The sequence below is a fragment of the Athene noctua genome, chromosome Z (genome assembly GCF_965140245.1).
Source record: "Athene noctua chromosome Z, bAthNoc1.hap1.1, whole genome shotgun sequence".
Classification (NCBI taxonomy): Eukaryota; Metazoa; Chordata; class Aves; order Strigiformes; family Strigidae; genus Athene; species Athene noctua.
The window spans coordinates 53,461,927-53,475,246 of record NC_134077.1 but is presented as its reverse complement, the minus strand read 5'-3'; the positions used below and the strand labels follow the sequence as shown (position 1 = coordinate 53,475,246).

General features: G+C 40.2%; 1 protein-coding gene across 2 annotated transcripts in view; it reads right to left on the bottom strand.

Annotated features, from left to right (window-relative positions):
• FANCC (FA complementation group C) overlaps positions 1-2,616 on the bottom strand; it is a 73,148-nt gene extending 70,532 nt beyond the window's left edge. For both annotated transcript variants that reach the window (XM_074931849.1, XM_074931851.1), the window contains exons 1-2: positions 2,534-2,616; positions 320-493 (exon numbers count right to left, since the gene is read on the bottom strand). In XM_074931849.1, the coding sequence (XP_074787950.1) occupies positions 320-484 (165 nt within the window). In that variant the 5' untranslated portion in view covers positions 485-493; positions 2,534-2,616. The remainder of the gene's footprint in view (positions 1-319; positions 494-2,533) is intronic.
• Between the last annotated feature and the right edge of the window lie 10,704 nt (positions 2,617-13,320).

Sequence of the window (13,320 nt, the reverse complement as noted above, 5' to 3'; positions counted from 1 at the left end):
AGGCCTTTAAATAATCCAATTTATGACCTGAAAACCAGAATCAAATTCTTGTTTACTTTAAAGAGTTTTTTTAAGCGGCTAAAGCATTGGCTGGGAAATTTCACGTGACAACAACCAATCAAGAAGAAAAAGCTGCTTTCACAATAAATCAGGGAAACAGGAAGCACATTCCTGTTTGCATTACCTGTGGCTGTTTCCCCAATTTGCCTCCCTGATCCAGCAATACATTAGGTCAATAACACAAGCCTTTTTGCTACTGTTAGCTTCTGGTCTGAGGGTGCCTTCAAAACAGGTCACTCTTCCTTTTAAAGTCACTTACCATATGTTTTAACGTTTCATAAATCTGATGTAGGAACTCTTGGAGCTGGGGCAAGTGAAGGCACATATCCTTCTGGGATTCCAACGTGGTGGCTTGTCCCCATTCAATAGCTTTATCCAACCAATATTCAAAGTTCAGTTTGGTCACTGTAGTGTGCTGGGCCATTCCACAGTCCTGAAAAAAAGGTTATAAATCATGCAGCACTAAACACTGGCTTCAAACCAGGAATGAAAATGGGAAGAAGGATTTCTGCTAACTTTTTTTGTGTTCACATGTGAGGGGGGCTGTGGAAGGTGTCTGTGTTTACATCTCATTATGGTGACAACTTTCTTTGTAGTAGTAAGATTTCACTCAAACAATATTATAATAATGTGAGTGTGCATTTATTTAGAATGCTTTGCATGATGAAAAACTGAAAATACCCTTTTCAAGATCAATGAAAGCATTAAAGTAAAGCTCAATCAAAGCAGAAGGGGTTAGGGAAACATTGCTCATTGTAATTTCTAATTGATCACTAGGTTTTAAGTGCAAAAAGAGTATTCTCCTTAAAGAAAACTAATAAATTTAGTATTTCAGCTCTGTTCTTCTTTGTATTATTATACAAAGGAGAGGGGGAAAAATATGAACACATGCAGCTTTACATATAACTCAGTTCTGAATAAAAGCTGTACTGTATATAATCTACATCCAACGACATACTTCTCTGTATAAACTGGGTCTTTAAGAGATGAGCATTATTGCCAAGCCAGAATGTGAAAATCTGACCAAATTGCCCCAGTAAAAGGCACCCCAAAAAAACCCCACCCATTTTTTTCTGCTTTGCTATTACATTTTTTGCTGGCAGAAGGACAGAGAATAGCACAGCAGGCACTACAACAACCTTTAAACCTCTCTGAAAGAAACTCCTCATAGACTGAAAGAGCAAATGACCTCTTGCAGCCATTCAATCATTGCTCTTTCCATCAGGACTGTAAAGACAACTCCCAATTAACACAAATGTGGCGGCTGTTTGCAGAAATGAACTGTTGCCCACTTGGAGACAAATTCAAACACTCATAGGTGTAACAGAAATCAATGAATATTTATTTCTCTTTGTAAACTACATACCAAAAAAATAAACCTGAATCTGAGCAGCACCCCTGCAAATCAAGACTGCTTTATATAATCCTTATAATCACATCACTTATATCGCATGCGAATCTGAGCCAGACAAAAATCTGAAGATTAATAAACGTTTAATTTCTGCAAGTAATAAATAAATAAATAAATACCCCATAGTGAATCATAACTATTATTTGGCTTTGGATTGATGTCCAGCAAATAGAAAGTAAGGTAGAACTGCTGGCTTGCCAGAGTTCAATGTGTGTTTGCCCTAAACATGTTCAAAGCAAGGTAAGCAAAGCCAATGCTTTTGTGTTCTTTATTGCACTCCCGTTTCTACCTGCAACTTGCTGTCAGCAGAACTCTTAATGGACCTGTGCAGTGCCATGACCTTACTGAACTTCTGCGAGTATCAAAAACAGGCTACCAGACTTCATCACCATAGCTCGCTGAAGTGACATAGGTCAAACACCTGCTGCTAACTGCAAGTGTGCATTTTTCAGTTTCTGATAGTTAATTCCCTTAAGATACCTGTCCTGAGTATCTTGGCTATGAGCAAATTTGACTTATCATACTGTCAAGTATATTCCTAAAGTATCTTTCAGATTCATTTCCACTCTCTTCAGTTAGTTGAGACTCCTTTTATTTCAGCTGCCAAAAATAAAAGCCTGCTTCTTATTTATGACTATTTACTCCACAATATCCGAAATTCAGAGGCTGGATTTACTGTGAATTGCTTTAAAATAGCCTTTATTTCTAGAAGGAAGAGGAAGATACAGTCTTTAGTCCTCCTCTCTCAGAACCCCCAGTCAAACCCTCCTGGTCTTGTACTTTCAAGGAGAGGGAACCCCTGTGGAGCACAGGCATGAGGGTGCTTGCTCTATCTTTCAGAAGCTGAAGGCAGCATTTCTAACAAGAAATGGATTAGCTTTATTCTATCAAGTGAGCCATCTGGATTAGTGTCTGAAATGTAACACTTTATAGTCAGTAACTTTTGTTAGCAGATCTTGAGGCAAAGCCCTACAGTATACCAGGGGCACTCACACTTAATACTGCTACATCCTCCCCAATCCACATACAAATACTGTTACAGTCTTCCATGTTCAGACATACCCGATCACTATTCCTCTGTGATAGACAGTGATCTATTTGCAAGGGTTGAAGAGACACCAACAAAGTTTTCAGAGAAATTCTCACAAGTATCTTCTTATTTATAGTCTGAAAATGAAGTATTTGTGCATTCAGCATGTAAGGTAGTCAAAGAATGAAGATTTCTCTTCTCTAGAACTGTAGAAATAAAATCTTTTTAAGTAAAACCATAAAAAGGGAAAAATGAAGTGAAAGCAAGTAACTTCATTATTACAAATTCTGAAACTCAGGACGCAGATATAATAAAAAGGGAATATGTATTGCTAAAATACTTTATGCTAAAATATTACAGCTCCTCAGAAAGAATTTGTCAGTCATAGAAAGTTCAGTAAAAAACCTTTACAGTTTTCAGTGTCCTCAAATCCAGCTTTAACAGATTGCCAAAAATGACTACTAAACTTTATTACTTAGTTTGTCTTTAATCTTGTAAATTCAGCTGTTATTTTTAAACAAATAGCATTTCAAGTACAAGGATCTTTGAGATGGCATTAAGGTACAATACTGCCTTATGACACAGCATTCCAAATAAATGTGACAAAAACTTGCATTCAAGGTATAAAGCTCTCAGTTGTGTACTTTTCCTTGAAACAGTGATAAGTAGCCCCAGACTCCAAATGAACACAACACTTTGCATTATTACTCCACCTCCTCTCTCAAATCTTGTCCATCAGCATCCTCAGCTTGTGAGCCAAAAACAAAACAAGAAAACAGTTAAAACACTTATATGACATCAGGGCCCAAAGCCCCCAGGCAGAACAGTTCACCACTGAGCCAACAAAACACATAAACATACATTCCAAGATCCAAATTATTTTTAGGGTTGTTAACACTTACAAAAGCATCAGAACAGTCTTTTAATGCATATTTATTACTTTAATAGGTATTAGGAGACTAACGCTAGGAATTAGGAGGTTAGATATTAGATAAGAACTTCAGTATATTATATAATCAAAAGATACCATGATTTCGACTCCTTGGTTAATCACCCTTAACTCATGGTTGATACACTAACAGAGCAGAAAACTATTAACATACCGTTTTGATGTTTCAGAAATGATGATAATCATGTCACAAATTTACTATCTAATGGATGATATTGAGGTTACGTCAAAAGAAAAAAAAAAAAGTAGCTGTTATCCAAAACATAGATACTATTTTCTCTTTCATTATTTCTCTACATAAAATGTTTATTTGGTTCTTCCACCTTGTTCCCACAAGTATATTTTTCATTTTCACACTGACAACTCTCCTTTTACTTGCCAAGAACAAAATTAAAATGTAATACATACTTAGTTAGCCAGTAAGATCAAACATGATTTATCTCCTATTTTAAAGAAAATCTATTACTAGCCCCCCCGAATAAATTCAGAAAAAGCTTATTAGGGAAAAAAAGTGAATAATTTTTTAGAAATTTAGAAAGGCCCAAGAGTTGTAAAGATTATGAGAAAACTAAAAATATGTATTATTTATTTCTGTCATCTTACTTTTCACAGTGTTTCACTTAATTGTTGAGAAACTAGGTTCACAGGCTGCTTTACAGGTTGGTATTAAATTTAATCTACACTTATTGGCAGTCCAGCAGTCAAGAAGAATCTAGAGAACAATTTCCATCTATTTCTGGACAGCATGCTTACATCTTGTGTTGACTAGTGTTGATTTTTTAATTAATAACTTTTCAGAGAAGAGCAAGTTTGCCTATTCCTCTTTGTGCCTATATCCACTGATATTTCACTGCAAGAACAAACCACTATTACAGAAAACTGCCTGTCTATATGCAAACTTTCCAAATTAAGACATTTGCATGCAAATATATCTTCCTCTGAAAACAAAACCAGAGTTTTGCCAAAAGAAAGGAACCAACACTGGCTAAGCAGCATGCAAAATCTGGTAAACTAAACATCTGTTAAGCAGATGGCTGGCATTATCATTCAACATTTAGACTAAAAATTATCCTAAAGAAAGTAATTACCTCCTTTATTTTGCCCCTCTGTATTTGTTTCCTCTATTTACTCCAATCATTAGTATTTTAACAGTTGTCAGATCTGCCTTCTGAATTACATTATCAGGTCTCATTGGAAAAAGAGCCCAATTTTCATCTTTAAGGGACTTTGGCCACTAACAAGGCTACTTTCATGGACAGCCTATGTATTAAACCTCTTCCACAGGTTTAATCTGATTAGCATCGCAAACAGCAAAACAATGTTTCCAGTTGCATTCTGTTGCCCTGCAGGACTGAAGACTTGATGCCCTGAGGAAAAATGCATTTCTGGGATTCATGCATGTGAGTGTCACTGGACATTGCCCTCAATAACATACTTTAACCTGGTCAGCCCTGAAGTGGTCGAGCAGTTGGACTTAGACGATCATTGCAGGTCCCTTCCAACCAAAATAGTCTATTTATTCTATTCTGATCTGAAGATAAAAAAAAGTAATCATCCAAGCTTCCCTCATCGTTGAGCCTCTTCTCCAGTTAACTTGTATTTGTACACTGCTTGAGTGGAATACAGAAAAATTTATTTCCTTAAAATTCAATTCCTCTGAAAAAAACCTGTAACTAGAGACTAATTCAAAGTTTAATCATGAAATAAACAGTGTTCCTCCTTCCAGAGTTGCAATACTTTGAGATACCAGTGAGGGGGGACGCATATATACCAATCCTTGGCACTTTTTATTCTTTTTTAGACATCTCACTTTATGTTCTGCAATTAACAAATATGTAGTAATTCCCTAGTTTCCAAGCATAAGTAGAAGAAAATGCATTAAATTGTACACACGAAGTCAGAACATCAGTTGTCTCTTCAGAGGACATTACATGACCTGTAAGGTAAAAGAAAAAAGTGTATTCCTCTGCATTAGTATATCAAGGAACAGCATTCACTACTACCAGTACATGCTAAAGTTACAAGGAGGTATTGGGGAAGTCTAAAAAAGTTCCTCCAACTAAGCTGTGGAGAAGATTCTGCAAATAGGTAGCATAGTCTGAAAATACCTTTGTTTCACCATTTAAAAAAAAAAAAGTGCGGGGGGGGGGGGGCAGGGACAATCTATTTAAATGTAGAGAAGAATGACTAGCCTTTCTTTCTTCAATTAAATTGTAAGTTATCTCTAAAGGGCTTTGTATTTACAACAACAGCCATCCAACTTCGTTAAATTCAAGCTTCACCCCTGACTTACACAGATGTAAGAAAGGAAGACACATAGCCCAAACTCTTTATCGCAAGTATTTGAACATCAGTTAAAATACTGTCTATGGTATTGATATCCAGAGCTATTCATACAGTGTATAGAGTTCTCTTACTTTATACCAAGTGAAAATCTCTGACTATCTCTAGAACTGTTTTTAAGAACATCGAATATTTACTAATGAAGTACATACCTTTTACTGAAATTCTTCAGTTCTACAGAGTTAAAGCATTTCTACACGAGTGTAACGAAACAGAAGCACAAGCAGAAAATGACTTGTCCAAAGTCACTGAAGAAACACATGACAGAAAGAGGTAAAAGATACAAATGTCATGTGTTCTAACCTATTAGACAACACCACTTCTCAAGGATTTCCTCAAAGATAGTCTATTATTCAACCTAAGCTCCTCAAGCATGACAAAATGGTTTATGCAGTGGTGAAGGGCAACATTCCACCAAAAAGAAAATGACCACACAACAATCATGGGAAAGTATTTTCTTTCCAGTTTTTATTATACTTACTTACTCTTGTATGAACTCTAGTGACAGCATAATCCGTGCAAGTAAAAATTATACTTATTTACTCTAATATCAGTTGAAGCTATTGAAATTATGTGAAAAGCATTCACATAGTCCACATAGAATGAAAGCAAATTTGCAAACAAAAGAATGCATTTATTTTTGGCATAAAAAAAAAAAACCCTTTACCAAAGAGTCTCCTACTTTTCTCTCCTCTCTCCCTGACTACTCACACACAGAAATAGCCACAGAATAAAATGTTCTGAATACAGACGTATTTATGGCACTAAGTACACCTGACTGACAGAAAAAGAAAAATGTATTCTTCAAAAGAATAAAAATAACTTAATGGCATGCATATCAACATTTACACCTTTTTGTTGTACATTATTTTAACACACTCCCACAGACACTTGTTCCTGGAGTCCATTGACAAGGTTTCATGCTATTCACAGTCATTAAATCTGGCTGTTCATTCTTTGCAAACAAGAAGAAATTTAAGTTTTCACAGAAACATCTAAAGCAAAGGCTTTCAGTGATTCACCCAAACTCATACTGCAGCAACAATTAGCTATGTGGGCATTTAGACTGGGCACTGACATTCAAAGCAATGATTTGGGGAATTTTCAATTATTCCTACCTATTCTATACACATGTACTTTTTAAGGTGCTATTAGTGGATCCTGTGACTTGCCAGCAAGATTTCTGTCACATCTGTTCATGAAAATCTCACAATTTAGCAATACCACCCCTGGCATGAAATTAAAGGTATATAGTTCTGGTATTCTGTGAAAAGAGAGTTCCTTATGAGTTTGGGTCAGGTGGTGATAGATGAGAACTTTTAATGTACAACATAGGAAAAAGTATTAGCTAGCGGTAAATATCTTGGCCTCTTCTCCTTGGACACACATGTCAATTTAGTTGTGTATTATGATACTTTATTACAGACACTGTTTGGAATATTTCAATACTGTCACATAGTTAATCAAGATCTATAAAATAAACAAGTCCAGTAACTCTAATAGTAGGGAGGAAGGACAGCCTCCCAGTTTGGCTTCAGTAGTCAGAAGCCTGAGTCTGATTCTCACTTCTGGCACATCTCACACATGACACTAAGGAAGTCATTCAAATTTCCAAGGTCTGTTCTACTTTACCTCTACAGGCGCCTGATTAGTACTGCTCTAATTTTAAAGTTTCGTAGTACAGGGTACTTTTTTACTTTTTTTTAAAAACCAAAAATACGTCTGACATCAATTTGCTCCATCTGAAAGTAAAAATAATTTATTCTTCTCAAAGATTTACAGAGTTCTTTGTACTGCAGTAGCCTCATAGACTATTTCACCAGATTACCATAGCTGATGTTGTGCAGACTACATTTGATCAAGTTATCTGTCTTTAGATTATGTTAAATAATATCTGTATAATTCATGACTCGTAAGTTTATGAAAATATAACTCATGGCATTGCTTACCTACAGAATTTCTATTAAAAGTTAAAAATGCATGAAGAAGTTCTATGTCAGAACTCTGCAAACATAAGGCTGACAGTTAAAAAAGTTTTAACAGAAACCTCTTGCAAATAGCATAAGTCTGACATGAGTCCATCCTTTACCATTACAGAATAAAAGCATTCTTGAAAAGATGTTAAAGATGTAACTAAAAATTTTAAAAGGAAATTATATTTGTCAAATTAATATAGACTTCTATGATTTATGATTAGTTTATGATTAATATAATACTAATAGCATAATTTCATATTGGGGGTACAGCGTTCAAACCATCGCACACCATCTGTCATAGCCATCTAAAATAAGTATTATTTCTACAGTGAAATGCATAACTAAGTCTTACTAATTTTTAAATGCTTTTGCAATACCCACAAAGTTATTGGCCCTCACCAAGAAGAAAATATTTAACATACTCTACATTCCTGTAACTTACAAAGTAGACTGATTATGAGGTCCTAAACTGGTCTCTGAAGTTGGCGGGATGTGCCACCAAGTTTCAAGACACAAAGGATTTTTTCATTTCAAATCTCCATGAAAGAAAATACAGATTTTTAATGAGCATTACCACTGTGTTCATTTTAGCAACATTAAGAATAATGACAGTCATTTATAAGAACATTAACCAGAAAATATGGCCTGGGAATACCCTTTTTGATGAAAGTTAAGTTGTTTAATTCAAGATTTGACTTGATTTTTGAGATCTGTTCTACTCTCTATACATGTAATAGTTTCTTTACAGCCTGGCATACTTGCACATACTTTTTAGATCAGGTTGGCACAAAATATTTTGTATTCATTTAAAAAAAAAAATCAAGCTGATATATCAAAAACTGATTATTTGGGAGAAGTCTCATGCAATATACGCATCTTTTTGTAAATGTGAAAAATTATTCCACGTATATCAGAAGACTAACATTTTTGGAATTACTGGTTCAGGAAAAAATTGTTTCACCCATCCTTCACCCTTCAAAAGATCCTTCACCTGCCTTTTGAAAGACATCTTTGTCAAAAACCAGCACCTTCACAACTGTAGTATAGTATTAATAACTAACATATGTCTGAGGGAAAAAGAAATTATGGTTTAAAAGTACACAAGAGTGCACAGGACTGCTGCATTACTAGGAGAACAACTGTGTCTAGTACCTCCAAATGGGTATCTGTTGCTTTAACTCACCACAACATCACCCTTGAAACCCCAACTCCCATTGGTGTCCCTTATGACACCTTCACCCATGCTATCCTATGGCTAATTTCATGTACATACCATCCAGCTGGCCCATACGCATGTGCTGACTAGACAGAGGCCTATGGCCAAATTTCCTGAGGAAACCAAGATAAAAAGCACAGAAATTATTATGAAAACTTGATCCATACCTCTAAGTGAAAAGCTAACCTTCGGTATCTGTTCCCAGCTCATACTTTTCCACTGTCATGTTCTCTAGAGACAAGTTTCACTGAGGGACAAGTACAGCAGCATTTATATTCTCTTTAAAACACTGGAGGACAACCATCACAAACGTTCAGCAGGCCTGCTTCTATCCAAGAGATGGCAGTAATGAACAAATATCCACAAAGAGAGACTGCAGCGGGGGCGGGTAAGGATAAACAGGTAAAAGGGCTTGCCAGCAACAGACAGATTTTCATAGACTTGTCAGTAGCACACAATAGACTTTAATAAATTTCTCAATTTCTGCTTCAAATACCATATGATGATGCATTCTGATGAAACAGTTTTTGAACCTTGAGCAAAGAAGGGAAGATGAACATAAACCCAAGTAACACAGCAAGTAATTCATGCAACTCAGAAATTAAGTTGAATGATGCTTGGTTTAACAGCTGCAAACAAGCAAGCTTTCCTTCTGCAAAAAATAATAACAGAGTCTGCACGGGGTAGGGGTGGGGTGGGGGCTGGAATACAACGACCTTCAGAACTTTCTAATGACATACTGAAAAAATGTCCCAAATTCTTAAGATTCTCCTGGATTTCAAAGGCCCATCACTAGAACGTTATGTCCCACAAATTTCACTGAAGAATTCTTCACTGTGATACAGAGCAGCGACCATTATTCTTCCACATTAAAAATGGCTATTTGGAAAATTTTTTAAAGAAGTGGTTTAGTTACCTACATTTGTGAACCAAACGAAAAACAAAAATGGCAACTTCTCCCGATAATTACAAGGCACTGGCCTTCCTGAATCTTTAAGTAATAAGCCTGCTTCACTCTGACAGTATTCTGTAGAAGCATCCTGTGCTGGGGTTCCTCCACTAGAGCACGTGTCTGCGAGTGTCAGATAGCACTGTACAAAAGTTGGCACATCTGATATATTCGAAGCAAAGCTGTAAACATTTTACTCTCTCCCTCTGTAATTTAGGAAGGTATCTTACGTATTACAGTTTCAGTGATCTTGGACACGTATCACAAAACGTGATTTATCCCTTGGTTTACAGAGTTCCTAGACCGTGAAGGAATAGCAAGATGCGAACACCACAGATACGGAAATCTCCCTCGTTTCCAATGTTTTCAGTACCTGACGATACTGACCGAGTACGCGCTGTTAACTTATTTCCTTCACCACAAGCCATTCCCGTCTTTGGCAGCCCATGGCCGAACCGGCATTCTTACTGAAACGCTCGACCCGTGTCTGGGGAAGTGTAACACGACTACCTTCCCCCGCGTTAAGGCACGAACGAGGCCCACTGGCAGCAAGGTATGAAATACCAAAAAACCAGGACCTCACGAGCGAGGCAGCAGTAGCTCGGGAAGCAGCCGGGAGAGGTCCCGGGGCGAGACGCGGGGCGCGCAGCTCGCAGGACGTACAGCCGAGGGCAGCGCCGGCCTCAACGCCTCAGCCACCTTCCTCCGCCACGGCAGAAACCTCTGGGGAGGAGCGGGAGGGGCTGGTACCAACCCCTCGGTGCCGATGCCGGGCCCTCTCCGGGCGGCCGCCGGCCCCGCACCGCGGCACTCAGCCCGGCTGAGGACCCGCACTAGCGCGCCCCCCGCGCCGGCGCCTCCGCGCATGCGCGGACCCTCGAGGCCGCTGGGGGGCGGGGCGGGCGGGGCGCGCCGCTGCCCTCTCCGCCGGCGGGAAGGGTCCCCGCCGCCGCGCCGGAGTCCGCGGCCACCCCGCGCCCCGCCGCGCCCCGCTCCAAGGGGAGGGGTGGGACGCGCCGCACCCCCTGCCCCGCCGCCTCGGCGCGCGCGGCCCCTGGCCCCGCCCCCTCCCCCGCGGCTTACCCCGCGGGCCGCCTCGCGCCGCCGGTTTGGAATTTTCGCGCGCTCAGCCGCCGCGTCCGCGAGCGGCGCGCCTGCGCGGGAGGGTGCGCCTGCGCGGGGGGCTCGCCCGCGCGGGGGGCGGGGCTGGCGCTGGGGCTGTGGCGCGGAGGGCCGCTGGCGGGGCCGCTGGCGGGGCCGGTGTGTCCCGGCGCAGCGCGGGGAGGCGCGGGTTCTCCTCTTCCTCTTCTTCCTCCTCCGCTCCCCGGCCCAGCGGCTCGTGCCTCCCCACACGCTTTGAGCTTCCCGGCTCGGACACGGGACCCCGGCGTGAGCTGAATGTGGAACAAAAGCCTCATCAGCCCTCGCGGCTGGTGGGCGGAAAGAGCTCCTCGTGACTGGAAACCGAGATCTTGTGTTACCTACGTGTCCAGAAATTTACTAGGTGAAACGGAGCGAGGTGGGTGGAGCCATATTTTGTGCCGTGCCTACAGCTAAGGCAACAACTGCACGGGAAATGAGAACGATGGGGATGTTGTACGCCCCGTGAATGTTTTGTGTCTGCCGGCGACCCTTTAGTGGTGGCGGCGAGCTGAAGGTACCTGCCCATAACCCACCATCCTGGTCTCTGACCAGGAACTAAAAAAATACTTCGGTTTCTCCCCATCTAGTAAGACTAAGCACAAAACCCGTTAAACTTTTGTTTGTTTTCAGTTTTGTCAACGTGAACAGGCCTTTTCACCCATGTATGAGTGGACGTACAGTAGGATAAGAAACTTTTGAATAAATTAAGGCTTTGAAAAAACCTGATTAATATGTACTGGTGCTAAAATGAGGAAACACACACATCCTGCACCTTACTAACCCTCAATTTGTTAAAAAGCATCAGGAGTAAAACTGCCAAGACCCATATTCTGTCACTTAACTGCCGTTGAATTACGTTGGTCCTCAAGGAAATCCTGCTGAAAATACCAACACTACACAGTCTGACTACTTAGTACAGTTTTGCTCATCACTTCCTAGCACACTTACACGTTCATACTTTATTCACCTTTGTTTAATTCTTCCTGTTTCACTGATCTACGCAACTCCTCCTATTCACCCTGGTAGTTTTTCTGCTCCTGACTGGTTTTACCTCCACATTCACTACTTGCAATGAAGAGCTGGTGGGAAATTGCTATTATTTCCACCTTTCTGAGAAGCCATCAGCACTTCAAATTTCTTCCTTTCCTATCATCCTCCTCCTCCTAAATATGAATGTTTACACCATAATGTTCTTATTTCCTCCTTGAAAAAGCTGTGGATAGTGAGGCACTCATTGTAACCTGTTGTGGTTTGAACTCAGATAGTAAGCCAATCACCACGTGGCCAGTTGTTTACTCCCCCCCGCTCCTTCCCAGTGAAATAGGGGAGGGACAAAAGAAGAAATTCATAGGTTGAATAAAAAAAATTAATAATAGTACAGTAACAATAGTACGCAGCAGTGGTTTACCGAGCGCGGCGACAGGTACGCAGCCTACCCCACCCCCCCCAGCTGCGATCCGACCGCACCAGAAAATCCCACCACACTGACCCAGAAACTGAAACGGGCGTGAGAGAGCCCGTGTCCGCCTGTATACTGAGCATGACATCACGTGATGTGGAATACTTCAGTGATCGATCCCAACCCGGCCCTCCAGCTGTGCTCCCTCTCAGCCCAAGGAAAGTTAACTCTATCCTGGCTGAAACCAGGACACGGTCCTACCTGAAGAAAACCAAACCAAGTTATTTGAAAAAACAAAGTCACTACAGGAATATGCTCTATCCTGAACCTAGGTTGGAATGTATCTTTTAACATGGATTTTAAATTAAATCCCACTGACATCATCAGTCTGAATTAAGAGGCTAGTTTGTGTTAGATTTGTACTCTGAATGGATGTAGGACTACCACTGCTGTTAAAGATAAGTTGCTGGTTTTCTCTTTACCCAGTACAGCTGATGTCCAAACTCCTTAGTGGCATTCAGCTTTCATATTCTTCCATTCATATTTGGTGCAGTGTGCCATCTTTTCTGATCACCACTGCTTTCACTTTTCTGTAACATGAGACAAAATCCCCTTCAGTACATTCAGCAAATTCAACCAACGCATGAATATTTACATTACTTTTTTTCATTTCATCCTATCAGACTAGCAACACCTGATGAATTAAAGGCTTGTCTGTGGAAGTTTCAAAGTACTTTCTTGGGAAACAGCAATTACTCATCAGGCAACCCACCAAGACAAACCAGCAGGGATGTTTCCCACACATCCAGCACATCTGCAGAGCACAACTTGGAGCTTTGGATGT